We start from the raw sequence: 16,695 nt of genomic DNA, 5'->3' as shown, positions 1-16,695 counted from the left end.
TGAGTTTTCCATGCAGGTGGGTGTTTCCTTAGGGCGCTTCTACACTCGCGCTTCTTCCTACCGGCATCCGCTCCGGCGGGACCTCCACCCAGGGACCCAAGCCCAGGGCGCCTCGGATCCGGCGTTGGGGCTTTCTCCGCGCCCGTCCTCTGCGGTCCCGCTACACGGCTCACCAAACACTCGCATCTCAGACTCCCATTTCTGCAACAGGGCAGCCAGCGGCGCGGGTCCCCTTTCCCGCCCGCTCCCTCGAGCGGCGGCGGGCGGCGAACAAAGGCGGCGAGAGGCGCGGGGCGCGCGGCCGCGGCTGGCGCGCGTCTCTCCGGCAGGAGGCGGCGGCGCCGCGCCCGAGCCTGCATTCCTCAGAAGCTCCCGGAGCCCGCGGGGCGACGTCACCCCCGGCTCCGCCCCCGTCCCTCCCCGAGCAAAGTAACTCTTGACTAACAGGAGCAGCCTCCGCTGAGCATGGAGAGCTGCCGCCGCAGCCGGCCGGCGACGCGGGCGACGCTTGCGCCCCTGAGGTAGTTTGGGGACCGCGAAGAAGGAAAAAGTGCCGGCGGGCGGCGGCGGACTTCCCGCCCTCATCCCGCGAGGCCCGGCCGGCACCTCGGTAGTGGATTTCGCGGCGATTCTCCGGGCAGCTCTTTGCAAAGCTGCTCGAAACTTCTCCCAAAGTCGACATGGATACGGCGGCGGCGGCGCTGCCTGTTTTTGTGGCGCTCTTGCTTCTCTCCCCTCGGTCTCCCCTGGGGTCGGCCCAAGGCCAGTTCTCCGCAGGTGAGTGGCCCGGAAGGTGGGCGTGGGAGCGGGAAGGGTTTCTGAATGCCGGACGAATGCCCCCGGCCCGGGGCTCGCGGGGGCTGAAGCCGTCTCTTCGCCGGGGCCGGGAGGGGGGGTAGTGGGGGTGGGCAAGGATTCGGGGGAAGCTTTGGCGGCCCGGACGGGGGCACCGGGCAGAGGGAGCGATGTCCCCAGAGTTTGTGGTAGGTGGGACGCGGGGCACCGGGCTGGGCGCCACTTGGCGCAGGTAACTTTCATCTCCGCGACCCATTGTTCCTCTCGGAGGCTCGCTCGGGGCCAAGGCTGGCAGAGCTGTCCGGGAGTGTGGGGAGACATTGCTTTTCTTGGGAAACTGGTAGCCTCCGCGTCCAGCGCACGCTGCACCACGCCGGGGAAGAGAGAAGGAAAAAGTAGTTAACGACTCTGGGGACCGGCTACTCTTTTGCTCCTGGTGTGGGCTTGTTGCTGTCTGCCTCCAGAGCGTTTAAGGAAAAAAAAAAAAAAGGATATCCCCCCACCCCCCAAGCCATTGTCAGAAATGTGGAGACTGGAAGGGACTGACCTCCGCGCGCTTTGCCAGGTGCTTTTTGTCCCGGGAATAACCTCCCTTGACTATTGTCTAACTACTTCCCCGTCCCTCCCCCAGTCCCTTTCTCCTCCCCCAGCGTTGGCGGCTCCTGGTTTTGCCCTGTGGGTTAGGGCGCTGCGTGGAGTACGTTCCGTGTGTGTGCTGGCGGAGCCTGTAAGATATTTTGAAATATGGTTCTGAGGACCCACACCGAGCCGTCCTGGGCAGCGAGGTCTGGGTGCCGGACTGGGGAAGCCGGACCCTGGCTGTGGCAACCACTCCTTCAGCGGAGGCACGGCGAAGCTGGCGCGGTGATCCCCGGAGCCCGCCTCGATGCTGGGGGCTGCGAGCGACAATCGGCTGAGCCCAAAGGGAGGGATGTGGTGTGGTCTTGCAGTTGGCTCTTTGGGTTCTTGGTAAAGCCACTCAGAGAAGTCCGTGGAACCCCGTCTCTCCCAGTCCCGTCCTCTATGCTTCCAGTTTTGTTATCTTTTCTGTTAGTTGCTTCTTTCGTTCTCTCCTCTGGGGGCTCTGAAGTTTCACCTGGTGGATGCTGGGGAGCGGGCTCCCGGGCGCTTGTCTGCCGCTCACCGGTCCTGACAACTTTTCTGGCCAGTTCACCCAACTCAGCTTGGCTGGCAAGCGCATTGGCTGCCCTGGGTCTTGGTGCAGATGGAGACACATTGGTGGCCGAGGGGTGACGGAGAAGACCCGGCAAGTGACAGCCGCGCTCTTGGCTGAGGCCGCAGAATGGGGAGAACGAACTTACTTTGCGCTTGTCAGATTCTCTCCGTGTTGTGGCTGCCCTGCTTCCTGGAAATAAACTCAGATTGTTGTGATCCGGAGTAATGTTTTTTTCCCTTACCCCCCCCCCCCCCCCCCACCTCTCCCGGAGAACGCTGTAAAAGGAGTTAGACCACAGATTCAGGTGGCAGTCTGTGTTGTGCACTAAGGCATATTATGAAATGCAGCATGTAGAGGAAAAGCTGTGTATATTGGTGATGTATGCAGACGGCAGATCTATGCAGTGAATGATCCGATGGCTTAATTTAATTCTTTCTGGAGTAAGCATTACTGCTGAATGCATCTCTGACATATAATGCTGGTTGGTATTGGAACCATGCTTGATGGAAGTCATTATATGCAGGCAAGTTAGACTGGGTATTGATTTCTGCACAGTGTTTGTCACTGCATTGAGAGCCTACGCTTCAAAAGGCATGTAGTTTGTTAATTGAAAGTTTGGATTCTACCAGTTGCATGATTAGATTTACATGTATTCCAGAGTTGCAACTACTAATGTATCAACTGCTGATGGATACATTTTCAGCAGTAAAGAAACTTTTGTATTTCTCCTTTTAAATGTTATTGACTTTTTAGTAAATACTAAACTCCTTCCAACAGAATGTACAGATGAGTTTTTTTGAACCCTGGAGTTTAGGTATCTCTAGTGAACAATTGTGTTCTTAGATACCCAGTTCTAAGTAATTTTACCAAATATGCCTGGCTTTGCTTTAGTAACAAAGCAAAACATTTGACTTTATGTTACGTTTAAGTAAGAGAATGTGCAGTCCTAATAAATGCACTTCTTGTAGGACTGTATCTCAAAAAATTTGCCATTCAGGATTTACATATATGCCCAGAAATGAATGCTTTTTATTCCTCCTATTTAAAGTCAGATTGTGAATCTGCTTTTCATCATGAATTAAAAGTTTGTCTTGTAAACATTTTCGTGTTCTGCTTATCCATTTGATATTCTACTGTCATCAGATTTTATGACAGTCAGATTTGTTGTAAATACATAGATTCAGAGATTGAAGGTGTATACTTTCTTGCTGTTTTTTACTCTTAGATTCTACTTTAATGAACCGTTATTTCTTTTGAGAAATTTGAATAAAAAGCTTTAAAAGTCTAAAACAAATGTATATTCAGAATTTTTAAATATCCTATTAAGTAGGTCTTTTAAACCACATCCATTAAGGCCAATTATTACTTTTAGATATTATCATGTGGTTTCTAATGAAGTACACTTCAAACGCAAATTTTGAAATATTGATTGTTGGATATGTCATTTACTCATCCATTGTGCTTTCTTTAAACCACAAATTTAATAATATTTTTATCAGTGTGACTTTTTCCTTAGCTTTTGGAATGAAAGTGTAAAAATGCTACATGTTGCATGGTGAGCCTCTTTAAAACCAGAACAGCCTGTAAATACCAATTTATGTTATTTTATCCCAATCTTTCACTTAAAATGATACAATGTCATATCTGGGGAAACTGAGGCATAGAAGCACAAAGATGCACTAATATTCATGGGATTATGTAGCTGTTATCTCTTCATATTATAATGTAAGACAGTATTCTGTCCTGGGACTCAGAATCCTGACAAAACCAGTCACACAGAAGTTACTTGGAAACTCAGCTTTCTCATCTGTAAAATGGAGATAATAATATCTGACCTTTCTACCTGGTTTTTATGAGGGTGGTATGAAATAATTTATGTGAACTGGCACTATAAGTTGTAAAGTATTATGCAGCTCTCTGGGTTGTAGGTGTCATACATTAAGGTAACTAAGTGCCTTGGCTTTAGTCTCCTTTGCTTGTTCCCACACTTGCCTAGTAAGGATGGGCTGTTTAGGAGTGTGTGTGTGTGTGTGTGTGTGTGTGTGTGTGTATGTTTCCTCTGCCAGTCATTCATTTTAATCATTATTAAACATAAATATCCTATTGGCCAGAATATGATTTTATCAGTATAGTGAGAGAAATTATTCTTTTATTTTTTTTTTTTGGCTTATCTCATGTAAATTGTTATTTGAGCTAATCTGTGGAAAAGTCATTATTAACATTCCTAGTGTTCTAGCAATAGAAAAAAAATATTTTTAGTCATTTGTTTAGCTGTTTGTTCAACTGTTGGTTGTTCAGATTTTCATCAGAGTATGGAGAAAAAATATGCAGCATTTTAGATGCAGTCTTATCAATGACCTAGAGAGGGACTATTGTGTCTCTAGTATGATGTGAGCCTGGAAATGCAGCTCAGAATCATCCTCACTTGATCTGGTTCCTGGCATGTCATACTGTAAGTGTGCCCTCAGACTTGATCCCTTCTGACCTTGCAGCTCATCTAAACAATGCCCCTTTCCTGGTGTCTGACTCCGTGATGTCTCTGTATGTGAAGTTAATTTCTCTCATACTTACTACCTACTAGGAAAATATATCAGAAACAGCTTGTTTCAAGGTTTGCTTGCTGATTTTCTGGCTTTGATTGACCAGAATTGCTCAGTTCCTCAGTTCATTAAAACTATAAATTCCAACAGTAGTAATGATATATAAGTGGACATTTCCAGGACTGCTTTTTCTCTCATTATTCTCCATATATCTGACTGGGCTGATTTTCCTGGATTGCAAGATGTCGTTTTGTGTCTGGCCTACCCAGACGGGAAGAGGCAGGTCTGGCTGCTATGTGGGCTCGGCATGTGTGCTGCTGACAGCTCTTCTCTTTGTATTCATAAATGCGAATTTGAAAAATAAATCAACCCCTCTGCGGCTTTGCCCCTCTCCCACACTCCTTCCCACTCTTTTTTAGCAACAACAAAGCCCGCATGCACATACACATCATAGTCTTTTTGTTCCCGCTAAACATCTTTTGGTGCCGGACATGTTCTTAAAAACTGGAACTATGATTCAACCACTACCCAGAGCGAATGCCAGTTTTCCCATCAAATCTCATATTTCTACCTGTGATGGTTTACTATACATTTTTATGGCCTTTAAAAAGCATTTAATTCGTGTGTTATGGTCCTATATAGAGAACCTGTGTTGTTGCCTACCAATACTTTTGAAGTGCCATGATCTAGGTCCGCTCAAGGTGTATTAAAAACAGTGTAAGTCATGCTAAATATGGATGTACTTCTCAGAGGCATGGAAAATGCTGTCCTCATCTGCCCTGTGCTATTCCCATTTCCTCTACTTGCTCTTCACGGAGGGCAGGAAGAGGATTGCTGCACAACTGGGAGCAGGAAACATCAAGAGAGTTTACAGATTGTTCTTAAAGACAAAACAAAGAACACCAGGATTCTGTGTGTGTGTGTGTGCCCGCGCGCCTGTGTGGGCGTGCGTTTGATCTTTTATTTACTTTTCTAAAGAAGGAAAAAAGCACCTTATTTTTGATTTGTTTATTGGAGTCAGCCTTTGCCTTCATCCAAACACATTCATTTCTTATTCTGTAGATGTAAAAATTTCCCTCTGTGTATTCCTCTCAGACTTTATCCTTTGATCATATGTATTTGTTTTGTGTTCCTTTATCAAATGGTGTTTCTCTTTCCCTAAAAAGGTTATAATTGCTTTTGAACATGACTTATTTTTTCACCAAAACTCATGCTGTTTGTCACAGGTTACTGAACAATGATATCTTCCCAGTTCATGATGTCTTAAACTAGTATTTGATGACAAAGTCAGTCAGTCTGTCCATCAGGCTAATTTTAATTTTAATTGAAGCCAGAAATAAAGTTGTAAATTCATGAAATGATATTTTAATGTCTCAGAGTGTTTGTGCCTAGGTATCTCTGAATGGAAGAGAGACTTTCTTCTTTGAGGGTGGGGACAGGACAAATTTGAGGACCACATTGCCTGTTATTTTGAGAATCGTGAGATAAGCATACAACTATACTTTGGAAAATGGAAAAAATGGAAAAAAAAACATGTTTGAATCTTTGATGATCAGTGAGAACTCTGGAGGTAGATTGTAAACTTTAGGTTGTGTTTTTATGAGCAGTGCTCGTAAAGAAACTTCATTCCACATGCAAGTTTTTCTTAGTTCCACGAAGATTCTGTTGAGAGAGGATTATTTTCCTGAAGTATTCTTAGGGGAATTCTTTTGTATTTAATATTTTAGTAATAAAAACTGAACGTACGTAATTCGAATTAGTTTTGTGAGGTTTTGCAGAATGTTGAGGTTCTGGGAAAACAGTGGCCGGGGTAGAAGATCGTATCGATCCTGTCGTGGAACGTTGCCATTTCACCACTCTACTCTGCTTGGAGTTTTTTGGCATTCTCATCTGTGTGTTGATAATCCATAAAAATTACAAGTGGCTTATTTTGTCACTTACAATTGTTTTAGGAGCAAATTAAGTAGTCTTGAATGAAATAATCCATGTTTCCACTTTATATGATTGTAGAGCTCTGTTAATAAAAATGATGAGCAGGGCAGTGCTGGCAGAATTTTTCTACAGGTTAGTCATTCTAAGAATTATCTTCTTAAGAGGAATGCAGATAGAAATAAGGCCCAATAAAAGAGTGTCTGGATGAATTATAATTTGCATTTATTTTTCTGGGAAAGCTGAAAAATAAAAGAATGTATTTTGTAGATACACACACACACACATCTTAATAGTGATAGAACTTCATTGTCCAGAGGTTCAGATGAGAAGGAAGCTAAGGACACCTACAGATGGAATCGAACTCCTGTACTCATATTTTGGAAAGAGTATTGAAAACAGATAATTACTTTGCCTATTTCATCGATGAAAAAACTGAAGTGGAAAAACAAACTATATAGTTTATAAGTATACTTTTAATGAGAAAATAATAAACCTTCCTCTGGATTGGTATCTATTTATATATACTTACTAGTGCGGCCTGCTCCTTACCAGCTGCTTGCCAAAGGCCGATTCTCCAAACCCTATCCAGAGCAGCAGCTGACCAGCTACAGAAGTTCCCCTAATCCTTGTTGGGTGGTGGGCTGACCTAGCAGCTGCTTCCTATGGCCACAACTCCTCGATGTGATTCGCCTTAGGTCATTCAACAAATTCAAGAGTAGAACGGAAGCCTTTCTTGTACCCTCACAGCCCACCTCGGGATTGGTGGCTGACTGCCTCATGGTCAGTGGATTCATTAATTCCAAGTGCCCTAGAATTTTGCTGCTTGAATTGTGGTCCATGCACCAGCAACGTCAGTCTTGGGAACTTGTGATGATCTTGTGGTCACTTATCAGAGCTCTTCTCAGAGCTATTGACTCAGAATCTGCACTTTATTTATTTATTTATTTTTTTAAAGATTTTATTTATTTATTTGACAGAGAGAGATCACAGTAGACAAAGAGGCAGGCAGAGAGAGAGAGAGAGAGGGAAGCAGGCTCCCTGCCGAGCAGAGAGCCTGATGCGGGACTCGATCCCAGGACCCTGAGATCATGACCCGACCCGAAGGCAGCGGCTTAACCCACTGAGCCACCCAGGCGCCCCAGAATCTGCATTTTAATAAAATCCCCAGGTGATTTGCTTGAACAGGTAATTTTGTGAAACACTGCTCTAGGACAAAGAAAGCTCAGTTTGAAAAGATTTGTCACATGCACTTTACTGTATAATTTTAAGAGTATTGTGAAGGGATTAATTACAATATGAAATAAATTTCCCTGGAATCATATTTCTGATCAGTATTTTCTTAATTATAATTTAATGCCCTAGACATATCAAAACAACAGAAATACTCACTTTTTTTAAAAAAAAAAGAATACTCAGATGATTTTGGAAGAAGTAGTTTCATAGGAGAATAAAAATAAGGCTAAATGGTTTTGACTGTGAACGTGTTGTGTGAGGAATATTTAAAGGTAAAGATATTATCAAGGAACCAAACATAATATAGGCCAATAATTTTTATTTAGCATATTGATATGTTGATACAGGAAATGATATTCCCTCTGTAGTAATAGTAGAAGCAATTTCTTGTTTTATATTTCTCTTTTTCTTGTAAGAGTAATATAAGGATCTTTGTAATGAGGAGCTCATTTATGGGACAGTCAAATTTAATGAATAGGAGTTAGGTAGAATGCATTAAATATCACTGGTGTTCTTTTTACTATCTTTTGTGCTCATACTTAAGAACCGATTCTTGTCAGTTTTCTCAAGAGAAAAATTATGATGTAATAGACAGTGTACAGTATTCATGTCAAAACACAGTTTTACTCGCATTTTATAGCTTGCTTTAGCATTCTTTTAGAAAATGAATTTTCCCAGAAGACCTAATTGCCTTCTTATTAATGAGGCTGTAAGTGTGTTTTGTTATCCATTTACTATTCTAAACGTGTCTACTTTGGCTGGCTGTTTTAACAGTGAAGTCTCTGATTAAATCACGACTGCTATATTTGTTTTTGCCATTCACTAGCGATTCAGAATATACTGGCATAATGACATGGTTATGGCAGAGACTATTGAAAAATGAGAAATATAAATTAATGTTAACCCGTAATGGTTGTAGTATGCTATCAGGAGCAGGAGTTTGGGGCAAGTCACAGCAGAATTCTCTGCACATTTGACAGGAAATGAAAGTCTCTTAACCTGTGTTTGAAATACAAACTATATAGTTGCTAGATTCATAAATAAGCTACAAATCAATGATCTCCCCATTTACTTATTCTAGACACTGGCATTTAAGGAAGAAGTTTAGCCGTAGATAGATAAGTGCTTGAATGGAGCTTAGTGATGGAGAAAAACCCAGAAAGGTACTTCCATACATCTTAAAGAGCTTTAGAGTCTGAAGAATCTGACTTGTTACATTTTTAATTTTACTACAAATTCTAGAGCTTTCTCTTTGTACTACTTCTGCTTTTATTCTTGTCAGCAGTAATTAGGTTCATTTATTCTCTCACATGTTGGAGAAGAGCAGTTGGAAAACAACAATAGGGACTACCATGTGTTGAGTGCCGATGACCTGCCAGGCCTCATGGTCAGTGTTTCACCTGAATTTACATCCTTGTGAGAATCCTTGAAGATTGGAATCTTTCCACTTTACAGACTGAGGACTCCAGAGGTTAAGTAATAACTTGCCTCAGGTGACAATGTGAGGAACTACTGGAACCAAAATTCATTATCAAATATATACACATATTGGGGCGCCTGGGTGGCTCACTGGGTTAAGCCGCTGCCTTCGGCTCAGGTCATGATCTCAGGGTCCTGGGATCGAGTCCCGCATCGGGCTCTCTGCTCGGCAGGGAGCCTGCTTCCCTCTCTCTCTCTCTCTGCCTGCCTATCCATCTACTTGTGATTTCTCTCTGTCAAATAAATAAATAAAATCTTTAATATATATATATATCTATATATATCTATATATATACACACACACATATGTAGCAGTTAGGGTTTTTTTTTTTTTTTGTTTTGTTTTGTTTTTGTTTTGTTTTGTTTTTTTTTGGTTGCAGGCATTTTGGGGGCAGGAAATACAACTCAGACTGTTTACAACAAAAGAGGAATTTATTTTCTCTCCTAACTAATGATTCAGGTATAGCTTGACTTGGAGTTCACATAATTCCACTGGGGTATGACCTCTTTCTGCCCACTCAGCTTCCCTGTGGGGCATTCCAGGAGGTTCATTCTCAGACTCCATATCTAGCATGGTAGCTTTGTCAGCTTCCATACCACGAGATTCTTGGTTCAAGTCTGGTATGAAAATGTATACTTTATGTAGTGATTGCACCTGCAAAGGCCCAATGAATCAGAGGCTCCCACTGAGGGGAAGTAAGTGCCCTTATTGGCTTAGTTCACAGGATTCTGGGTTCAGCTCTAGATCCTCACTGTGGTCATATGGACTGTTGGGGGCACTGTGGATCAAACCATCAGTTATCAACAGATAAACAGGGATGGGTTCTGGAAATACCACCAAACTACAGTGTGGTTGCTCAAGATGGAGTTAAATGAGGCATAAGAAGTAAAAGCAAAGAAAGTGGGGTGCATCTTTTGAGGGGGAAGAGAGTATATGGTGAGGAAAAGACAGTTGCATCAGATGGTTCCCAGCTCTGGATCCCTAAGTAGTAATGTTAAGAAGACATGGTGGCCTAAGCTGTAGTCTCTAAGGGGAAGAAGGTGGGGGAGGTAGAAACGAAAGAGGTACTTTGCACCTGGCAGTCTTGTGTGCCTTGCAGATCAGCAGTTCATAATTTTCAAAGTTTTCTTTTTTGTTTATCTTCTAAGCCGTGCTTTAAAGTATGAATTTTATTGTTTTCATTATTTTATTTTCTTTGCCTCAGTATTGAATAAATCAACATTAAAAATACACAGAATTTTAAGTGCTGAAAAGGACTTTAGACATTAATGCCCTTTCATTTGATATCACTTGTCCAAAGTCCTACAGCTTGGAAGAACTTAGCTTAAATTCAAATTGTTGTTTTAGGATTTATTTATTTATTTTAGAGAGAAAGAGAGAGCGAGTGCAGTGGGGAGGGCCAGGGTGAGAGGGAGAGAGAGAGAGAATATCGAGCAGACTCCATACTGAGTGCAGAGTCAGTGCATACTGACATGGGGCTTGATCTCAAGACCCTCAGGGGGTGACCTGAACTGAAATCAAGAATTGGATGCTTAACCAACTGAGCCACCCAGGCGCTCCTCAGATTCAACATTTTTATTTGTAGGTCACCATTGTCGCCAACATATACATTGTTTTGCTTAATGGTTATTTATATAGGTGGTTAATTATTTAGAATTTTCTTTAATTATTTTGGTTTGTATTTTAAAGTTCTAAAACAAAGTTTCCAAAAGCAAAGCAGACCTAATGATTGGCTTTAATTAAAATTGTAGTCCAAATATGAGGTGATAATAATTAATATGTCTGTGAATAAAATAGACCATTTTAGATAACTGCTTGGTTTTCAGTTATCGTATATATCCTACATATGTACATGAATAGGTATTTGCATGCATGCATTCGTTTATTTTTAATAGAAGCCAGAGGGCAAGCTAACCTCTGATAAATGATGCTAATTGACATAGAGAAATAGAACCTAGTTACCCTTCACTTTGGAACCTAATTTTGAAAAAACTCAAGAGGCAAAGGTGAACTTGTTTATAATTTGGATCTTCTCACCTCTGCTGCCTAACTTTCTAACGCATATCTGCCCAACATGGGATATTCAAGAGTTGCTCTATGATAATTAGGGTACTAGATAATGAATGAAATGTAGGGAAGTAGCAGCTGTTTGCCCAGCCTCCCCCACTTACAAGGAAAGATTTATCCAGCCTTTGTTAGATACACACCCATGCTGGTGGCCTAAACGTGAATGTGACTGAAGACCAGGGGCTCAGACGTGGTTGTATTGGTTTAGACCAGAGGATTATCCCCTTCTATGGCTGGTAATGGCCCTACTCTGGCTAGAGCAGCTGGCCTGGCAACATAGGGTGAAGACAGTGGTTGTGGACTAGAGCATGCTTCTTTCTGTGACTGGAGGCTTCTGTTCACATACCTTTAAGTGTTATCTTCAATAAGTGACTGAATTACTATTTTTTTCCCCTGGGTATTGCCTGCTTTTTCTGTTACTTTTTTTTTTAACCCCTTATTTATATTTTTACAAGTGTGATTCCTTGAATGATAAATTTTATAAGTTTTATAAGTTTGCCTAACAACCTGGTGGGTTGAGGCAGAGTGCTATCCAGGGTTGGCCCATTATTGCCCCTTTATCTAAACTGACATTTAAATACTTAGGTAATATATGAGGTCAAGAGATTGGCAGCGACCAGCTTCAGATAGAGCAAAAGGTTCTTTTAGAGAACTACGTAAGAGTCCGTTCGGGCTTGCTCTGACCTTGTGCCAGTCTTAATTTTGTTACTTTCTGGCACTGAGATCTGGAGGAAATTCCTTTCTGCTGAATCCTTAATGTCCTTATCATTAAAATAGGAATATTGCAATGAAGAGTGATTGTAATATCTTCTCCAGTTACTCAGTAGGACAATTATGAATAATATTTTCTTTGGTTACTCAATAGGACAATTTTGAAAGGTAAAATTGAAATATATGTGAAAGCATTTTTTAAATTGTAAACTACCATAAAATATAATTTATTTGGGGGGAATAGAAATTTTGATAAATTGTCACAGAAGGCAAAAATAATATGCTGAACAATGGAAATGAAACCAATAGGTGCTTTGTATATTTGCAGTTATACATTGCATATCTGTTTGTATATCTAAGGTTTGGGGAAAGTGGTAAGGAATGGTATGGTTCTTGTGAACACTGAGAGAATTTGTCGTTACGTATCTTACAATGAACCCCCCAGATTCATTTTCACCCATATACTTATTTTCCCTCTATATAAGTCAACTTTACTCTGATGCTACCAAATAGTATTTGTATTTTCTGCAGATATGTCATTAAAGGTTACATGATTATGGAATATTTTTATTGAAAAAATTTTGACCAAATGTTTTAAGGGCTGTAATCATATACAGCAAGTTTAATGTACAGAATAGTTTTTCCTTTGTGCATTTTCATGAAGAATTAGAAAATCCTTTTGATATCTGAACTGCTGTGCTTGGCTGGTAAGAGCATGATTTAGATAAGGTTTGTATGTCTTTTTTTGGTTGTTGTTGTTCCAGATGTAGGTCTATTCTTTGTTTTTTTAATTATTATTTTTTATTATGTTATGTTAGTCATCATCCCGTATATTATTAGCTTTTGATGTAGTGTTCCAAGATTGGTTTGTATGTCTTTATTTATTTATTTAAAGATTTTGTTTATTTATTTGAGAGAGAGAGAGCATGAGAGGGAAAAAGGTCAGAGGGAAAAGCAGACTCCCCATGGACGTGGGAGCCTGATGCAGGACTCGATCCTGGGACTCTGGGATCATGACCTGAGCCAAAGGAAGTCGCTTAACCAACTGAGCCACCCAGGCGCCCTGTATGTCTTTATTTTAAATTCTTCCACTCCGCATATTTTTGAACATTTGCTAAGTGTCAATGCTGTGTCAGGTCTTGGGTATGCTGGCAAGCAAGCCAGGCGTGGTGCTTGAACTTTGGCAATATATGTGAGTTTTATGACTATTAAGGAGTGGTAATCTTTGCATAGCTTCACATCTAGCGATGCATTGGTGAAGCCTGGGGCTATTCAGTAACTGACCATACCTCTGCCCTGTGGCTTGGCAAATCTCAAAGTGCACGCTGTCTCTCACAATTTGCTGGTTTGCTTTAGATGTTGCCTGGGAGAATCTAGTGTGTCAGCGATCTTTCCATATCCTTGAGTCTACACACAAAAAGCTAGAAGCCTACCAAAAGAGTATTATGCAAAAATTTGCTGCAATGATAATAAAATTCCATCAAGTGGAATTTCCCAAAAGTTGAGTAATCGGAAGTGTAAGCAAGTGTAAACAAGTTGGGCAGAGGAGAGGGCACATTTGTTTTTTTAGAGGCTCACAGTCACTCATTTATTCTCCGTCTGGGAACTTGAGCAGGAAGGTTGTTGGAGGGCAACCTCATCTAGGTTGTATGTAAATGTACATTCCCAGTGTCTGATGCAGAGGTCCTGGTTGGTTGGCTGCAGATTCATATTTGCTGTGACGTACAACTGTTTATTGACTGCCTCACTAGTCTCTGATCAACCTTCTCTCTGCTGCTGCTTCAGGGAAGCTCATTGTCCCAAGGAGTGGGCAGCCCTTAGGGAGGGAGGCCAGAGGCTGGCGGAGAGGGCTGGAGGCCCAGAATCAGTGGGCTGAGATAATCCCCAGACTGTCCCTGCACCTGCATCCTGGAAGAGTCAAATTCAATTCCTAGTGCTTTACTCATTCATTTTGGAGGGGACAACAGTATTGTCATTTAAATATACCTGTTGCTTTACCAGGAAATGGGGATTTTGAACCTCTGTATTAAATGACCTGCAGTGTGTGAATGAAGGAGATAGGTAATTTTGGATATGTATATTTTTCTAAGGAAAAGTAATCCCAAATTCCATAGGCCCAAGCTTCAAAAATTAGAATTTAGAAGATCTATTTTATTTTTAAGTAATCTCTATACTTAACATGGGGCTCAAACCCATAAACCCGAGATCAAGAGTCACATGTTCCACCAACTGAACTAGCCAGGAGCCCCTAGATTTAGAAAACTCATTTTAATTTAGTTGAATCAGTAACATTTTGTGCCCGTTTTACATTTACACGAGGGGGAATGGAATGCTTATCTCCACTTGCAAAATATATAGCATAATGTTTACGATCACAGACTTTGGAACCTGATTGTGCTTGAGTGTGCATTCTGGTTCCAACATTTTCTTGTTATGGGACCTAACCATGTTCCTTTAGTTTCCACACCACATCTATGAAATGGGATAATATCAGTTACCTACCTGTCTTAGATTTTTTTTTTTTTTTGGGAAGAATATTGAGTTCAAGTGCTTTGAAGAGTGCTGGACACATTAATAAATTATTCACTTCAGCTTGTGTTATCATCATCCTAATGAGTGGACTGAATTAACCCATGTTTGCACAATATCCTATCCCAGTTTGTTATGTTTAAAAATAGCTGTAATGTCTTTTACTTTAAAATAAAACAAGCATCGGGGTGCCTGGGTGGCTCAGTAGTTAAGCGTCTGCCTTTGGCTCAGGTCATCATCCCAGGATCCTGGGATCCAGCCCCACATCAGGCTCCCTGCTCTGGGGAAGCCTGCTTCTCCCTCTCCCAGTCCCCCTGCTTGTGTTCCCTCTCTCGCTGTGTCTTTCTCTGTCAAATAAATAAAATCTTAAAAAAAAAAAAACAAAAACAAAACAGCAGACAGTAGACAACAGGATACCTGAAACAACTCAATCTACTCATCAACAAAGACCAAAACAAACATTGGAAAGAGTATCATCCAATGTTTATGAAAACAAGTGGCAAACTTATACTGATTCCTATATGTTTATGAAAACAAGTGGCAAACTTATACTGATTCCTAAAGAACCAAAATTTTAGGATAAATGACCAATAAACCGAAACAAAAACAAAAAACCATAAATAAACAAAACCCCAAATCTATATATGTAGAGTGAGAGTACCAGAAGCATTAACTTTTGGGTATAAATACCTCAGAAATCTTTGCAAGATGCACTTAGCATTTCTTATCCACGTTGGAGAAGGTGGGAAAATTGGTGCATTCCAGAAACAAGCATGTTTACTGCCTGGACAAATTTAATCTCAGATAAAAATACAAAATTCTAATTTGGGAATACGATTAAAACCAGCATTTGAGCAGGCAGTTGAGCAGTGAAATCTCTGCCACTTATAAGAAGTGTCCATCCCAGTGGTACTATTGTCCAATCTAGGACCAGCACTCAGATTTAGAAATGAGATAATAGGTACTAGCAGAAGATAAAGAGATGCCTCTTTAGTTCCTAAAGAATGTTGTTTCTCCAAGGGTTATGGAATGAGAAAAAGGTATCTGTACTGTGCCATTTGCATTTAACACGGGCTGAGTAAATGAATTACTAGAATTTAGAATGTCTATGTCCCTGTGAATTCGAGATAACGTTTTTGTTTTCCTTGCGAAGGTTACTCTTGATATTTAATCTTCTCAGCTCAGGTAGTTTCAGATGCATTTAAACCCCAAGACTTTTTCAGGCCACTGTCAACCGGGAAAAGCCGTTTTAGAATCCTGGCATATGGCCGCAGGGTCTGCCTAAACTTTTGACAATTGTTAGCTCTGTTACAGAGTTGCTCTGCAGCCAGTCATTGTAGAGGAAATCCTCTCTAAACTGCAACAAGGATTTTATATTCCACTCAAGCTTTAGATTTCTTATACTCTCACTTCTTTACTGTACCTCTTCTAGCTTTAATTGAAATAAACCTCCCTTTTCCTTGAATTATACTGATGAAAATGTTTGCTCTCCAGAGATAATTAAAAATTCCTGTCAACTTTCTTATCAGAGAAGCTCTTTGCTCTGCAGGTTTGAACCTCACTGACATAAATACTTCTATAATATTCAATTTACCATAATAATGTTATTTTGTATCTTGACTGGATGTTCCTACTAATTTAGGTCTTTTTGATTATGGTGGCGGAAGGTGTTTTTATAAGCTCCTCACCATTTAAAAAGTTACTTAAGATGTTGTCCTTTTTGATGCAACATTTGACCAAGTTCATAGTCTTAATAGAAAGAAGCATAAAAAAAACAGCAAAACAAACTCTTGTAGCATATGTAAACTTAAATATGGAACCATTCAAAAAGGGGCTGTGTAGTGGACTGCCTGTTTTGTGCTCTGGAATCATGACCCAGCGGTTATTTGGAAAGCAGACTGGTTCTTACATACGTCACAACATGTACCTAAAGGGTACTGAATTGGAAAAAGATTAAGAATGGCAGATCTGTGTATGGAATGGAAACAGTATATAGCAGACAGTACTTAAATATAATGTATATAGGACTTGGGGTGTCTGGCTGGCTGGTAGAGCATGCAATTCTTGATCTCAGGGTCCTGAGTTTAAGTCCCATGCTGGGAGTAGAGTCTGTTGAAAAAAAACAAAAAACAAAAAACAAATATATGTGAAACATAGGAACTGTAAATTCTAACCAGTATGGTTTAGATAGGCCTTCTTGTCTTTTGGCATGAGGAAGTTGGAGAAGCCCG

At 41.0% G+C, this 16,695-nt stretch overlaps 1 protein-coding gene across 5 annotated transcripts in view; it reads left to right on the top strand.

Moving 5' to 3' along the window:
* The first annotated feature begins 593 nt into the window (after window positions 1-593).
* PTPRK (protein tyrosine phosphatase receptor type K) overlaps window positions 594-16,695 on the top strand; it is a 554,520-nt gene continuing 538,418 nt past the window's right edge. For all 5 annotated transcript variants that reach the window (XM_059400696.1, XM_059400693.1, XM_059400695.1 and 2 more), the window contains exon 1: window positions 594-777. In XM_059400696.1, the coding sequence (XP_059256679.1) occupies window positions 681-777 (97 nt within the window). In that variant the 5' untranslated portion in view covers window positions 594-680. The remainder of the gene's footprint in view (window positions 778-16,695) is intronic.

This window comes from Mustela nigripes, chromosome 5 (genome assembly GCF_022355385.1).
Source record: "Mustela nigripes isolate SB6536 chromosome 5, MUSNIG.SB6536, whole genome shotgun sequence".
Classification (NCBI taxonomy): Eukaryota; Metazoa; Chordata; class Mammalia; order Carnivora; family Mustelidae; genus Mustela; species Mustela nigripes.
The sequence above is the reverse complement of the archived record's forward strand: the minus strand, read 5'-3'. Positions and strand labels throughout refer to the sequence as shown.